General features: G+C 56.1%; 1 protein-coding gene across 4 annotated transcripts in view; it reads left to right on the plus strand.

The window, feature by feature from the left end:
• The first annotated feature begins 4,940 nt into the window (after positions 1 to 4,940).
• Positions 4,941 to 15,436, plus strand: part of NECTIN1 (nectin cell adhesion molecule 1) — a 106,899-nt gene continuing 96,403 nt past the window's right edge. For 2 of the 4 annotated variants that reach the window (XM_037409719.1, XM_037409722.1), the window contains exon 1: positions 4,941 to 5,708. In XM_037409719.1, coding sequence (XP_037265616.1) covers positions 5,627 to 5,708 — 82 coding nt within the window. In that variant the 5' untranslated portion in view covers positions 4,941 to 5,626. The remainder of the gene's footprint in view (positions 5,709 to 15,436) is intronic. The other 2 variants (XM_037409721.1, XM_037409720.1) reach the window with 1 other exon arrangement.

Here is a 15,436-nt window from a genome sequence, read left to right on the forward strand (position 1 = left end):
GCAGCCGCTCGCTGGCCGTGCCCGGTGGCCCGGTGCCCGGTGGCCGGGCGGTGGGTGCGTGTGGCGCAGGCAGCCAAGGAGGCGCGTGGCCCGAAGGCGCAGCGGGTCTGGGCGAGGCGCGGATGCTGCCCGCAGCGCTCGCACCCATGCAGGGGCACCCCGGCCCCAGTCGCTCCCCGTTGGGGCAGGCTGCTCCGACCTGCTCCGCTGCTCCGCTGCTGCCGGCCGTTCCACCACGTGCGTCCTCCCAAGCCCACCAGCCCTGCGCTTCCAGCTGCTTCCCACCGACAGCCCGTAGCAGAACTCATACTGCTCTCTGCAAGGCTGGAATTCCTAATCTCCCTGGGCTGCTTTTCTCCATGTATAATGAGGATTATGGTTTAATTCCTGCCTCACAAGGGGGTGCTGTGCAGATTGAGAGGGTTAAGGTACTCAGCGTTGCAGCAAGGCTATTACAAACCCTTCGGCAGAGGGGGACAGAAAAACCCCACTGCTGTTTGCAGGCTGCTTACAACTCGCATCAGCTTCCATTAACTGGGAGGCAATTTTCTCACCAGTTCAGATTTAATTTCTTCTCCAGCTGCTGGCCCTATCCAGAGAACAGCAGGACAGGAGCTACTACCAGCACCGAATTGCCTTTTAAAAGGACGGTGCTTTCAGATCTGAAGGAGTGTCTGCTGTTTGGTGTATATGTGTGGGTACGTATGTGCGTTCATGCAGGCATGTAGGAGGCTGTATCAGAAGAGCTCAGAAGTGAAGCCAAGCAGAGAATCAGCTCAGGAAGCCCTTTGCACCTCTGATCCCTCATTGTTGACTGTGCCGCAGACACATTATGTGTGTTTACAGATGAAAAAGCAAAAATAAAACTGATGCCGGCTTTAGAATTCTGTTCAGCACAGCCTTCTGCACTGATTCAAAATGTTTATAAACACAGAAGTTAATGTAATCAGCACTGCAGCAAATACACACCAGGTACACAGCGGAGACAGGAGTGTCAAAAGCGCTCCCAGCTCAGAATGACAGGCCTCTGCTGCGGGCTCTTCATCAAACAAAAGCAGCTGAAAAAATCCACTGAGGAATGTTTTAAAGAGCAGCTCCTCCCCCCCTTCTTCCCTCTTTTCCAGTCCCCTCTGGTAATCATAATTGTCAAAAATAATACAAGATATCCATTCCCACTGAGCCTTTCATGTTGCAGGGCCTTGCCAGACTGCGGGTGTGCAGGGAGCCACTGGAAAGCGGCCACTGCTCGGGAAGGGGAGCGGTGGCACAGCCCCAGACACTGGTGGGAGGAACTGGAGTTCGCCAGTGTGGGGGAATTCCTGGGTGACATTTCCTCCTCCACAGGCAGGCAGCAGCCCTGAGGATGGAAACGAAGTGGTCCCCTGGGGGCTATCCATCAGCACAGCCCCATTGTTCCTGAGCATGTGCTGTGCTCGTCCCAGGGCAGATAGGAGCTGCATTTACAAAGATCTGGGGCAGCCAAAAGATTTGGACTAGCCATTTTGCCCGGACTCCAGCCCAGCAACTCTTGAGCCCTGGGGAAGGATGGGTATCAGCTTGCCAGGGAAGACCGCATTCGAAGGAGCTGTGTCTTTGCAGAGCCCTTACCAAACCATCCCGTCTCCTCCTGCACATCGCTATAAGACCACACTCAACCATGGTAGCCAGTGGGAAGGATTTGGGGAGGTGCGTGTGAAACGTCCTATTACAGCAGGTTGCTGCAGAGACGTTACCTCACATGTCAGCATCAGCAGAAAACTCTTATGCTGGCTGAACAGCCAAAATGCTGGGCGGACAAAACTCGACAGTGCTTGACTTCAAGCAAGCCTTTTTTTTTTTTTTTTTTTTTTTCTCCCCCAGCCAAATGTTGTTTCATGCTTTAATGGCAATTTTCAAGAACTATATTAGCATGACAACTTATGTAAGTGTCGGCCAAGTTACTACACCCTTTCTAGTATCTGTGCCCAAAACAGATTTCACAGGGGTATAGAGGAAGGGGCTTGTATAAGTTTTGGATCTCTGTTCTGATGGCTAGTTGCCATCTAGAATGAGACTTCTGCCATCCCTAAAAACCAAGAGGGGGTAAATATCACTTCTGTGTAGTATTGCAGATGATTTGCTGTGGGGAAGGGGGGATTCCTCACAGCCCAGGCCTTCAGACTATCTGAAGCACCAGGTGGGTTGTTTTTTTCTCTCTTTGTTTCTAGTGGGATATGTTTACGCATTTATGAAAGGGATCTCTGAGCCTCAGCATGGTTCATGTGTTCCTGTGCTAGGAGTAGAAAGGATGGGCAATCTTTGAAACCCCTGCCCTATCATTGCAAGCACCATGGTATACAGAGTAGTTTGGGCTTCTCCGCATCTCTGGCTAGGATGCTCTTTAGAAAGCTACTGCTTCAAGGGTTAGAACCAAGGAAAGAAACAATTGGCTAAACCAGCTGATATAGCAAGGCAGAAGGCAGCCCCAGCAGCCCCTCAGAGGACATGCACAGAGACCTCCCCAAATCAAAAAAATAAGTATGATGCAATTAAATATGTTACATATTATGATCTTCCTCCCCTAGAAATAACAAAGACTGCCAAACCAAAGTATTCTACCCCTGCCTTTCCTGCTCATGCAGAAGTCCCCTTGGGCTTCACGGAAAGTTTGGACTCGCAAAAAGCTGCAGAACAGGGGCCCCATGGCACTGTGTAATAAATCTTAGAAGTTAACAGCCAGAACTGTGCCAAATGTGATGGGTTTTGCTTTGCGCAGGATCATGAAAATAATACATTCTGGCTTAATAAGTTAGGCCTGATGCACCAGGGCTAACAGTCTGCTGCTGCTGCTGCTAATGGATTTACCTTTTTGTCTCAGATGTTTGAGGTCTGTGATTTGGGAGGCCAGGGCCCAAGGCTCTATCAAATATTGCCCTATTCTCAAAGAGAAATCTCAATCGTACCCTAGACGTCGCACTGAAATGTCACCTTGCTTAGATCAAGCTCTGATCAATCCCAAGTTTTTCTTCCTGCGATTGATTTCAGATGTGAGTTTTGCAACTAACCAGGAGGGAATTCTGTGTGTTTGCCTTGTCTGTTCTGTGTCACCCGCAAGCCCCCAGGAACAGCGTTCCCCTTCCCTCATAGCGAACGACTCGGGCAATTTTGGTGTTTGCCAAGCCATCACCGCTCCCCGTGGCCAAGCACTGCACCAGAGGGTTGCAAGGGTGAGAACAGACCTGCCTGGTGTACGGCATAATCACAGCTTTGGCCGTTCTCTTTCCCTTCCCAGAGGAAAACCTCTAGCTGCCGGGCCTGTGAAGCAAGCGCTGAATGTGCGGAGCGAGGGTAACCGACCCAGGGTGTCAATGCCGTGGGAGTGCAGGGAGCCTGCAGCAGTGGTGCTGAGGTCTGGCCTGCCCCACGCACCCCCGCAGAGGCTAGCCCAGGTGCCGGTGGTAATGCTTTGAAAGGGAGATGGGAGAGGATAAAACGCTGGGAAAAACGTAAGTCAGAACGTTGTATAATGTGGGGGACTCGGTCGAAATTTAGAGAGACCTGCCCAGGGGAGTCATGTCTCATCGGAGGTATCTCTTTAATGGAGTCGGGAAAAGAAATAATGAGATTTTATGGATTAAAAGTGAAACTAGCCAGATAAACACTCCAAGGACAGGAAAACCAACCGCTGAAACAACCGTTGCAAAGGTGCGAAGAGCTCTCCATAGCTTGCCTGTCCACAAGGACAGGGGGTCACGCTCCCATGCTCCGGCCTGCAGCTTTACCGAGGCAGCGGGAGGCAGAAATCACCGGGGCAGGCTCAGCAGCCTCCGCTCCACAAGCAGGATGTCCAGAGGAATCCCAGTGGCCTTAAAGTCTGCGAATCTATTAACTAAACTGCATTACTACGTAATAACTTTTGTTATTTTGGAACAAACCTTGTATCTGGCTAATCCGCTTTGTTACAGAGCTGCCCATCCTTCCCTTGAACAGGAATTAACTTCTAAAGGAATTAAAAGGAGGAGGAGACTGCTGAAGGGGTCCTTAGAGGTATCTTTTTATAGCTGCTGGCTGCCGCCCCCCCCTCTTCCCTTCTCCACTATGTGTGGTATCCTTCCCCACTGGTTCTGTCCTTTTCTGCTTGCCAGGCATTGATTTATTCCTGTGTTGTTCTAATGGAGCTTGAAATCAACATGACTTTGTTGTTGGTTGTTGTCATTGTTGTTCACATCTTTGTTTGGGGTTCAGCAACCTGGTGGAGGCCGGGGCAGCTCAGGACTGGCATGAGCAGGCTAAACACCTCTTTAGCAAAAGAGCCACAAAACCCACGTCCGTGTCCACATAACAAGGGCCGATACAAAGCGTAGCAAACCAGTGCTGTGCTTCGCTTATCGGCACGCGCAGGATGTGTCCAGAGCAAGCTCCTGCTTCCAGCAGGCCCCATGGAAAGCTGTGTATCGCTTAGGATCTCCATCCAAAGCATTCAGAAGTGTGAATCCCATAGGACAGCCGCATCTATTTCACACGTGGTTTACGGAAAGGGTCTTTTATGTGGCAGATCAGCAGCCCCATAGGTAGGCTGCCATCACTGCCACCATTGCCACCACTGCCAGCAGCCCAGGCGTTCCGCCACCCCGGGGGGGTTCCGCAAGCCAGCCCCAAGGCCACAAAGCCCGGGTGCCCCGAGAACACCGGGACCCCGCAGCGGGGGGGGCGGGGGGGCGCGGGGCGATGGGCGCTGCCGAACAAAGGGCAGCTGCCAGCAGCAGCGGCGGCAGCCGGGGGGGCGGGGGGCGAGGCGGGCCGCCCCCATCCCCCGGCCGAGCCGCCCCCGGGGAAGCAGCCGTGTGTCCCCGTGTCCCCGTGTCCCCAGGCCGCGTGGCAGGCAAAGGGTTAACGCAGCGCCCTCCTTCCGCCTGCACTGACATCACGCAGGAGGGCGAGCGCCGCCGCCGCCCCGCCCGGAGTGCGCTGCGCTGCGTGTGCGTGTGCGTGTGCAGCGGCCGTGCCTTGAGCCCGGGCAGCCCCCGCGCCCCCCGCCCCGCGGCCGGCCCCGCGCCCCCCGCCCGGCCATGGAGCGCCGCAGCCGGCCCGCCGCCGCCGCCTGAGAGCCGCCGGGCTGCCGGCGCCCGGGACCGGAGGGCAGGCAGCGGGCGGGGGCTGCCGAGCCCCGCCGCCGGAGCCACGGGACCGCCGCTGCGGAGCCCGCGGAGGGCTCTCCCTCGCTTCCCTTTATTTGTTTTTCCTCCCCCCCCGCCCTCGGCCCCGCTTTTTTTCTTTTTTTTTCCTTTTTCCTTTTTTTTTTTTTTTTAATATTACAGTTCTCCCCTCCCCTTCTCGCCCGCCCGGCGCTGCGGACGTGCTCGCTCCCGCAGGACGCACCCGCGGTGCCCGGCCGGAGCGCCCCGCGCCCGCGGAGGGGGCCCCGCGCCCCGCCGAGCCCCGGGCCCCGCGGATGTGCCAGGCGCCCCCCGCCGCCCCCCGCCGCTCGGCCCGCGCCGCCTCTTTGTCCTCCTGCACCTACGGTTGTGGTTTGTTTTTTTTTTTTAAATTTTTTTAAGCGGCCCTGATCACCACCGGGGGCGGGGAGGGTGGGGGGCCCAGCGACGCTGCCAGACCGACCCCTGCCCATTTCTCCTAAGGAACTCTCATGGCTTCACAGCTGCAGACAAGTTGCCGTGCATCTTGGTGGACTATCGGAGTTTGCATCCTGGCGGCCGCGCTCCTACCAGGTGAGCCGCTGCCGGCCGGTCCCCCCGGGAGGCGGTGGGCTCTGCCGGGGGTCGGGGCAGCTCCGGGGGAGGGCTGCGGGGTGCCTCGGGGGGGGGGAAGGGGTGCGGGACGTGCTGCGGAGCGGCGGGGAAGGCTGGGATCGGCTGGTGGGGGTGCGCGCCCGGGGCTGGAGCAGGTGTGGAAGCATCTGCGAGAGGGTGGGAGAGAGCCGGAGCCGGCTTCGCCTCTGGCTCGGGGAGGAACAACACGATCGTTTGTTTTGGAAGCAGCTGCGGGCAGTGGGCTCCGGCGGCCAGGGAGCCGAGGCCGTTTGTTTGCTTTTTTCGATCGAGCAACGTCTAGCGAGGCAGAGCAGCCAGGCTTCCCGGGAAAGGGGGCCACGAGGCTGGGCGATGAGCAGCGGTGTCTGGGAGGAGGGATGGAAGCCCTGGGCTGTCCAGCATCCCTGAACCCGCCGCTGCCCCCAGGCGCACACAGACGCTTCCCCCGGGCGCTTCTGGCGGGGGGGCTGGGCTGCTCCCGGGGCTCAGACCTTCCCCTTCACTGCTTTTGTGCTTGGGAGCCCCACGGCGTCCTGAGCTCCCCCACCCCACCCCACCCCCGGTCCTGAGCTCCCCCCCCCCCAGGTCCTGAGCTCCCCCCCCCCCAGGTCCTGAGCTCCCCCCCGCCCCGGTCCTGAGCTCCCCCCCCCTCCCCGGTCCTGAGCCCCCCCCCCCCGCAGGCTCTGAGCAGCCCCCACCCTCCTCCGGTTCTGAGCCCCCCCTGGGAATGAGGAGGTGGGCAAAGGTTTGGATCGCCTTCTCCCCAGCTCCCTCGCCCCACGCTGGTGGCTGCAGGAGAGCCCCGCTGCCCCCCGGCTCGGTCCTGCCCGGGGCTCTGGCACAGCGCGGGGGGGCGCAGGGTGACCCCCTTCGCCCAGTGCCCGGGGGGCTCTTTTATCCTGCTCCAGTGCAATGTGGGTTAATGCCATCCTGGGGGGCTTTCCGGAGCCGGCTGTCGGAGAGGTGGCAGGGGAGCCGGCAGGCTGGGGTTACAGCGCTCGTGAATGAACTGGGGAATGCAAACAGCACCGATGTTTGCCTTGCTGAGGCCAGGCTCCTGGGGGCTGTGGCTGGAGGGGCTGGCAGCGGGCACATGTGCCACCCCCCTCCCGGTCGGTGTCCAGCCTTCTGCAGGGGTGAGAGAGGCAGCCTGTGCCTGCAGGACTGGGATCTGCAGCTGGAGAGATGTTGCAGTGAAGGCAGGGTGGAATTGCCTCCGCTCCTCCTCTGGCTCGGCTGGGGCAGCATCCTAGAGGAGCCGCCAGGCTGCCTGGGCTACCACTGTGGCCACCGTTAGCAGGGTCTGGGCCAGAGGACCGGCCATCGGAGCAAATGCCAGGGCCCAGGGTTCTCTAATGCTAGCAGAGACAGTGATGATAACATCCAGGGCTTGGGGGCTCAACAGAGCAGTGGCTGGATGGTCCAGCTAAAATGGATGAGGACAGAGGTGAAATGGGAGGAGATGGTGGTCAAGGAAATAGGAAAACTGTGAGAGGGAAGGAAGAGGTTAGAAATGATGAGAAACCAGGTCTGGGTACACCTCTGTACTCTTAGGACAAAGGGATCTGCTGTGCATTGCAAAAAGAGGTGAGGGAAGGGACAGCCTCGGGCTCCCTGCGCTCTGTGCTTCCAGGCAGGTGCCTGGCTGAGCTCTGCCTCCTCACAAGGAGTCTCAGAACTTTCCATGCCATTCTTCACCTGGTCTTCCCTCCTTCCCATCCCTTCCCACAACCCCTAGGAAAGGTGCTGGAGGTGGAGTAGTGCTGTGGTGACTGTGCTGGGTAAACCAGGAGGGGTTTATGCTCCCCCAGTCCCGCTAGGAATTGCTTTCACCAAGGAGACGCACCGACAGTGACCCCTGAGGCAGCCTTGCATCTCACCTTGCCCTGCCAAGAGACACTTTTTTCACCCCAGTTATCCTATTTTTGGCTGTTCTCGAGGCTTTGCTGCCAGCAGTCAGGCAAACTCATCTCCTGCCACTCTGCAGTAGCCTGGTAGTTTGTCTTGCACTGTCCTGCTGACAGCTCTGCCAGGATAAGCCAGTGGTGCATCTAGTGGTGCTTTGCCAAGCAGAGGGTACAGCCAGCTCTGCAATGCTCCGGGAAGATAATCCTTCCTGACCACTGTCCGTGATCACCGAGTACCCTGCAGCCTGTGTGGGCGAGACTTTCGGCTGGTCCAGTTTAGTGGTGAATGCACCACGTTTGCAGGAATGCCTGATTCTCAATTACGTATTTATTCATTCATTCGTTTCATTCATTCGTGGGCTTATTTGTACTGTGGATGCATCCCAGAGCTGTGGGCAGGGACCAGCACAGTACTGTGCTAGGTGCTGCACAAAGCCGCGGCAGACGGACAGACCTTCTTACACCACAGGTCTGAATGCTGTACTGAGGCGGGCAGTTCCTCAGGTTTGCAATGCATTGTGCCAAAATCAGCCGAGGGTACGTATCTAACAAGCCGTATGTAACCTCTGAGTGCAGACAGGCTTGCTTATAAAGGAGAAGCGGAGATGAGAACTTGGGGTCCTCTATTATAAGCAAATTAATAGCTGTGGACTTTGTTGAAAAATGTGTTTTGGTACCTAGCACCAAAGGAGGATGAGAGGAAGGCAGGAGACAGTACCTGCTTTCTGGAAAACCTTTCCTGCTCCTCTGATCAATGCCGTTTCATTTTGTTGCCATCCACGTATACTACCTCCCCCTTCTGACAATGTTAGCTTTTTTTCTGATAAGGAAATAAAAGTTCCCTGCTGTAAAAGCTGAAGGAGTCCCTTATAAAAATCTGCCTTGCAAATCGTCTTTAATGTGATCGGCTCAGTCGTCCAGAACAGATTCAATTCAGGGTTCCTCCAGCCTTCCATGCATATCTGTCTGCCTGTCCATTTGGAGCCACTAACCGGGTATCAGCTCAGGCTACGGCTTTAGGGCTTCGAGGTACTGATATGAGCAGGGCTTATTGAAAAGCCATGGGGTGCTGGGGAGGAGAGATCCTAGGCAGCTGATCTTCAGAGGTTAGGAACACTTGCAGTTAAATTTATGCTTTACATGTCTTAACAATCTGTTTATCCCCGCCATGAAATTCGGTACAGCTTGAGTTGCAACCACGCAGAGCAGAGGCATTCATCTTGTGCTTGGTCCTGCATCTGCATATCTGGGCCTCTATTTCCAAGTGCTCCCCTCTGTCTGGGGACAAATTCCTGTCTGCTACCACTGGGCCACCTCTTGGGCTCTGAGGGGGCCTGTGAGCCTTTCTTTGCAAAGTGCTTTGAGATCCTCAGCAGGGGAGAGCGGGAGAGGTGGCTGAAGGTTTGACACAGGGTTTTTGCATCACCGTGCTTGAAAGCGGCTTTGATGGAGCTGTAGTGACCTGGAGGCCTTAGGTCAAACTTGGCTGCAGCTGGAGGGAGGGTTCCTTGTTGGGGAGGTATGACAGCCCTCTGGAGTGCTGGCACTAGTCAAAGCGTGTCACTGCAGGATCTGGTCCGCCTTGTGCTCTGTAAAGCTGCTTTAACATCCCAAGGCAGGTTCTCAAAGGCAAAAAGTTGCCAGAGTTTTGTTCAGCCTTTGGTTTGAGTTCTTTGTTACTTTTTCTTTCCTCCACCTATCTCCTCCCAAAACTCAAAACTGACATCATCAGGCTATTTCAGGAAGCAAAAGTGTGTCGTTTGCTGATATTTTCTCATTAAACCTCGCTTCTTGTGGTGGAACCGACCCATCGAGTTTTAACCTGGAGTGAATTGATGAGCTCATGCATGTGTCAGCGTGGCTGAGGCGACAGGCTGTACTGAGAGCCAGCTCAGCCCACAAGCAGGAGAGTGTCTGCCCCATGGCCAGAGCCAGGGGACGACCGTGGTTAATGCTATTTGCTCTCTGAACCGGCAACGTTAATCAAGCAAGAGCTCCCAGCCCAGTGCGCACGGATCCATTTGCAGAGACATACAGGAGCGGGGGCATTGCCACATCCAGCAACGCAGCTAGCGCGAGGCAAATACTCGCAATTAACTGGTGGCTGACAAGATGCCGATGCTGGCGGAGCCTGGCACATCCCTCCTCGCATCGCCCCTCCTCTGGGCTGCAGCTGTACCAGCCACAAAGCCAAGTTTACAGGGAGGCACCAAAAGGATCCTTTGGGCACTGCTCACACCTCAGCTGAATCACGAAGGGAACCAGAAGAGCCGGTTGTCGTGACCTGCTTCCCAGGCCTGCCTTTCCACTGGCACCCCTTGCCCTCTGCTAGCGCTGCTAAGGCTGAGGACAACTGGGGCAGCCCATCATAAGGCTGGGGGAGAGCAGCGTGTGGCCACCACTAGCCAGGGGAAGGCTCCTTCCCACCTCCAGCACCCCTGGGGAGTTACACAGCACTGCCAGCAGACAGGCTTTGGGGGGGAGATGGTGGGGCAGCACCCCGGGAAGATGATATCTTTATTTTTTGGAAGAAGAGAAGTCAGTCTGCCTGTGAGTGCTGCAGGGATGAGCTGGTAAGTGCTCAGATGGACGGCCACCATCCTCGGGGCCTCTGGGAAAAGATTTGCGTCTTGCAACATCGTTGCTCGAGGTGGTGATGGCGCTTGCTCAGTCCCTTTCACAGGCTAGCAAGGCGTATCGGTGCAAAAAGCAGAAACAGATGAGAGAGGGACAAAGATACTCCAATCTGAGCAACCCCTGGAGATCTTGCTTTTTTGAGTAAGTCAGATTAAATCAGGGCGGCTCTGATGCAGGGTGAGTTGGTGCCGCCAGCCACTGGAGCTGGGACCCAGTTTGCATTTGAGACACCTATTGTGTTAATTACCAAAGCACAGCCGTCCCAGCACAGAGAATTCACAGCTCTGCAGTGAACGCTCCCTAACCCAGATTATTGTTTCAGGTGAAAACTTGTTTTAACTAAGGAATGAAACCTCTCATGATACATCCTCTTGCTTTCGGCTTGGCTGCTGTTGAGCCGCAGATATATCCTGGCCTTACAGTTTTCTTCACTTCTCCCAGTGCAGGTTTAGTCCAGGTTAGGTTGATGCACGTACCCTCCCAGCACACACGCACGTACCCTCGAAGTTTTCAAGGGGAACCCCTCGGCTGCATAGGGGAAGAGAAACTCTTGCCCAAGCTGCCCAAATGCAGAAGTGTCATCCACGAGCGGAAGGAGAGTTTCCCCAAGTGAGATCCCGGGGCAGCCGGGCAGGCACCTCCCTGGCCTTCCACGGTGCCACCATGCTAGGCTTGAAGTCCTGCCTTTATCTTGTCTCTGTCACTCACAGAAACGGGAGGCGAAATCTGCGGGCGCGAGGGCTGCTGCCCTTCCCAGCACTGTGTGTGCTCCGTGTCTTTCTGTGTGTCCCTGCCTCCGCGGGCCCCGGGGAAGCGTGGGGAGTTTAATCCCCTGGCTTCCATTCACTGCTTGTCCCCATTCACTGCTTGTCCCCGTCTCTGGGGCTGATGCAGCCATTCATGCAGGCTGGCATCACAAAAGCTGCGGCAGCTCTCGGCTCTGCAGCAATCGCAATCCCGAGGCAGGCGAACAACAGCTACTGGGCATGTGAGGGGGAGAAAGAGCTTCGGTCCCTTGCTGCTTGCCCAGCCCAGGAGGACAGGGGTCCCAGGCTAGGGCAGCTGCTTGTGCCCTGCGTGGCGCAGGTCTGAAGTGGCCGGGGCCAGGGGCAATCTGCCCAGCGGTCTCTTGTCCCTTCAGCATCTCTGTGGGGTGCTGGGGAGGGATAGGAGGAACCGGCCCAACTCAGTGAACCATCTCTACTCCATTCCCCCACCATACAGCTGTCCCTGCAGGACGTTTATAATCCCCCTTTGACATTATTTGGTGTGATGCAGGAGGACAGCCTTTCTAAGCACTATCCGCCCAGCTCTGCCTCTCTCCCTCCGCTCCAGGCCTCCCTCCCTGCCTCTGGGCCAGTCCAGCTGGAGACTGGTGCACAGCACTGCTTCCCATCTTCACTCGACCTACAGGTGGGCAGGGAGGGAGAGCTTCTGGAGAGGCAAGATCCGTGCGGCTCTCCTGCCTGAAAGAAGATGGGGTTTTCTGTTCCCCATCCCAGCCTGTTTGCCGTTCTAACTGCACGAAATAGCAAAGTGCCTCCATCTGCTCCCGACCATGCAGAGATGCTACAGAAGGACCTGCAAATCACATCACTGCCTTGAAGCAGCGGCAGGTACCAGATGGACCACCTGGCTATGAGACAGAAGGTGCTCCCAAGCCTGGTTAGTCAAGAGGACTCTGCCTCCATCTCTCTTCTCAGCAGTCCTCTCTCTACCTGGGAAACCCCTGTAATCAGACTTGGTTTTGAGTCTGTTTTTCTTTTCCCATGGAAGATCCATTCCGCCCCCGTGCTAGAGTATGGCATCCGGAGGCACGGCCGGGAGCGACAGAGGGTCCATGCAGCTCACAGCCAGTGGCTAACATCCAGCGTTTCTGCTCTGGTGACAGGCGAGAGCGGTTCCCAGCACAAAGGCCCATCTGTGTGGGAGACGAGGGGGCTGGAGCGGAGCATCGTGTGGCCACCTGAGAGCTAAACCAGCCTTCTTCTCTGTGTGAGGCTAAAGACACGGTACCCGATCAGCCCGCTGCAGTGGAGGGTCCGTAGCCACATCATGTGGATCTGGGGGGGATGCTGGATTTCAGCCAGCCTTATAGGTATCTCCTTTTTGTGGATCCTTTTGAGGATCCCACACGTGGTAAAACCAGGTTTTTTTGTATCCCCTGGCAAGATACCTTCTGGACTAGGGGGATATACTGCTTGAGAAGCTTTTCACCGACCACATTCGCTGTCCCTAGGAGAGGCAGCCTGAGGGGGCAGAGTTCTGGCTATGGACTAAGTTAATGTGTAGCAGAGGCTGGTGGGACTCCAGAGCTCAAGCAGAGGTCTATAATTAGAGGCTGTTGTGCTGAGTGTTGTAGCAAAGCCAGGGGTTACAAACGGTCTGCGGCGGGCAGAAGTCAGACCTAGAGGAGAGTTTATTACAACGAACAGGGTTTACTGGGAGGCACGTGCTGGGTAGCTGAGGAGACGGGTCAGGGTTTCTGACACTGTCTTCTCCAGGTTCCTGTGTAGAGCAGCTTGACACACGATGGTTATGCTGGCCTGTGCGAGGCACTGTGGCACTCGGGTCAGGGGAGAGCAGCAAGCTAGGAATGAACCCTGCCCTGTCCTTGAGCAACCCAAGCAAACGAGCTAGCTGAGCTCAGGGTCCGGGTCCGGATAAGTTATCAGTACACTGCGGAGTCATAACTCACCCCTTGCCCAAACCCATGGCCCTGACGGAGGTTCCCCCTGCCTTGAAACTTCTCCTCGCCCTCCCACCGGGCTGGGAATAGAAATAGAGAGACTGTCTGGGTGCCTCAGTGTGCTACAGCCCTGGCTTTCCTGACTGCCACAGCCACAGCCACTGCGTCAGAGGCTGATGTGTGCTATATGCCCAGCAAAGTGAATGCTGTGGGTGGGCAGGAGAAGGGTGCGCGTTGCTGCCAGCACGTTAAACATCCATACGAAGCCTGCAGTCAGGAGTACACTGTCTTCAGTGGAGAATTAAGCTGCATCAAGCTATGGCTACTTTTTTCTTAAGGAGAGGCATCTAATGGGCTTTACTCTGTGACTTTTCTTGGGCTAGATAATGAGCACTGAGACCCCTTGTAGGCAAGCCCAGAGTGACATTCCCACCAGAGTAGTTGTGCTGATGGCCTTCCTAGCCCGTGGGGAGGGTGCCCAAACCAGAGGAAATGTTAAGGACAGATAATCAGAGTTGGTTTAGGGGTTGTAAGTATGCACAGGACGATGATTGCCCCTGTTCCAGAGAGGCTGCAGCACATGGTATTTCCTTGCTTCTCTTGCCTGTCTTAACTCACTTAGCCAAGGCCTGTGTCGTTTGAGAAGCAATGTTGTTCTAAGGGATGGAACAGAAGGCAGCAGCTAGTGATTTGGTGGTGTACAGCAGAGACAACTGCACAAGCTGTTCATGACTGGGCCTGTTCGTGTTCTTCCCCTTGCCAGCTGCAGCGGGTGGTGGCTGGGGACTGCGCTGCAGGATGGGGCATCTTCTGGGTGCGGGGCAGAACCAAGGCTGTGCCCATTTATGGTCAGTGAGGATCAGGGATGTCTTGCGGAGCAGCATCCTTGCCATGCTGTAATTTATATCAGCTGCCACAGTTCCCGTTGGATACAGGACCCCCCTTGGCTCTGTAGGCAGTGGTGCTGGGTGCTGGTAGTTTGTGCATTGCATCCCGCAGCTGGACACGCTGGAGTTCTGTGTATTTTACTTGGGAAGGGGGAGTTCATTTTTGTGTACCAAGGGGCTGAGACCTAGGCGGTAGGGGCTGAGGAAAGGGCAGTCTGGGGCCAGCCCGGGAGGTAAATCGACAGCACAGCTATCGTCACGACTTCAAAGCCAATTGCTGCGCTTGTTGTGTCATATTGGTGAAGTGCATGGTGTCTTATGAAAGGCTTTAGAAAAAGCTTCTTGCTTTTCTCTTTGAGGCCATGGTTGTGAAAGACACTTGTATGCACCAACATGTGAATCAACACGCGTGTGCTGGAGCAGCACTTATGTCCCGGTGTTTGCAAGCATATCCACCCACTGCCAGCGCTCCCCTCTCCCTGGGCTTGCATTGATTCTCTGCTGTCTCCCAGGGGGAAGCAGGGAGGGGAGGGCGGCGAGGGTGAGGGGACCTGCTGCTATCGCTTGTGCCATCTGCGGCAGCCCCCCTTGCCCAGCCCAGGTGGTACGCTGCAGCTGCGGGTGGGGATGCGAGACCCAGACCTTCAGGGCAGCAGCAATGCCCTCCTTGCTGCAGGGCACCAGCGCTGGGGCAGCCTCTGAACATCTGCTGCTGCATCTCTGAAATGGAGGAGAGGGCTTGCAGGGGAGCAGGGAGAGGCCAGGAGCTCTGTGTGTGCAGCTCCTGTGAAGAGACTTTTCCTAGTGATGGGGCTGAGCCTGCCAAAGGTATCTCATGTGCTTGGGTTCTGCAAGAACCCAGAGAAAGTGGGGGCAGGCTTCTTGGGATCTCCTTGCAGAGGGAGTGATTACAGTGTGCTCTGATCTTTAGAGGAGGCTTGTTTGGGGATTTGCTCGATGCTCTGATGCCTGATGGGTGTGCTCATGTATCCCTTTGATACAAGCTGAAGAGGATCCTTCTGGGGAGGATGACTGCAGTCCTGGTAAGGGGTGGGAGGGATGGTAGGGAGAGAGGCTTGCACAGAGCACAGCTTGTAAAAGGGAGAATGTTCTCAGTGCCTGAGGACCCAGGAGGGAATTAGGGAGCAGGACTGAGGAAAGCTGTGGTTGCAGAGGAAGGCAGCGCTCTGGCTGTTTATCTTTGGGTCCTCTAGGACCCCTCTGGAGCCAGGCTGAGAACTCCCACATCATTACACCTCCTGTGGCAGGCTGTTGCTGTGCAGCATCATTCAACCTGTGATTGGTTGACCTGTGATCAGTCAGCTGTTGTCAAGATTTCCTAGATGCCTGCCAAAAAAGGAGCCCACCCCACTCCCCACCCTATGCAGGGAAGGAAACACTACCCAACCCAAGGAACAATAAGGCATCAGGAAGGAAAAACTGGCCTGGCCATCCTGCACAAGCCAATGCATGGATTTCCCTGCCCCAAAGCTCAGGTGGCCTTGCCATGGGGAACAGCTGGGACACGCTGCTCCAGCGGGCCAAGCACCACGTGGGGTGGTGCCC

This window comes from Falco rusticolus, chromosome 16 (assembly GCF_015220075.1).
Source record: "Falco rusticolus isolate bFalRus1 chromosome 16, bFalRus1.pri, whole genome shotgun sequence".
NCBI lineage: Eukaryota > Metazoa > Chordata > Aves > Falconiformes > Falconidae > Falco > Falco rusticolus.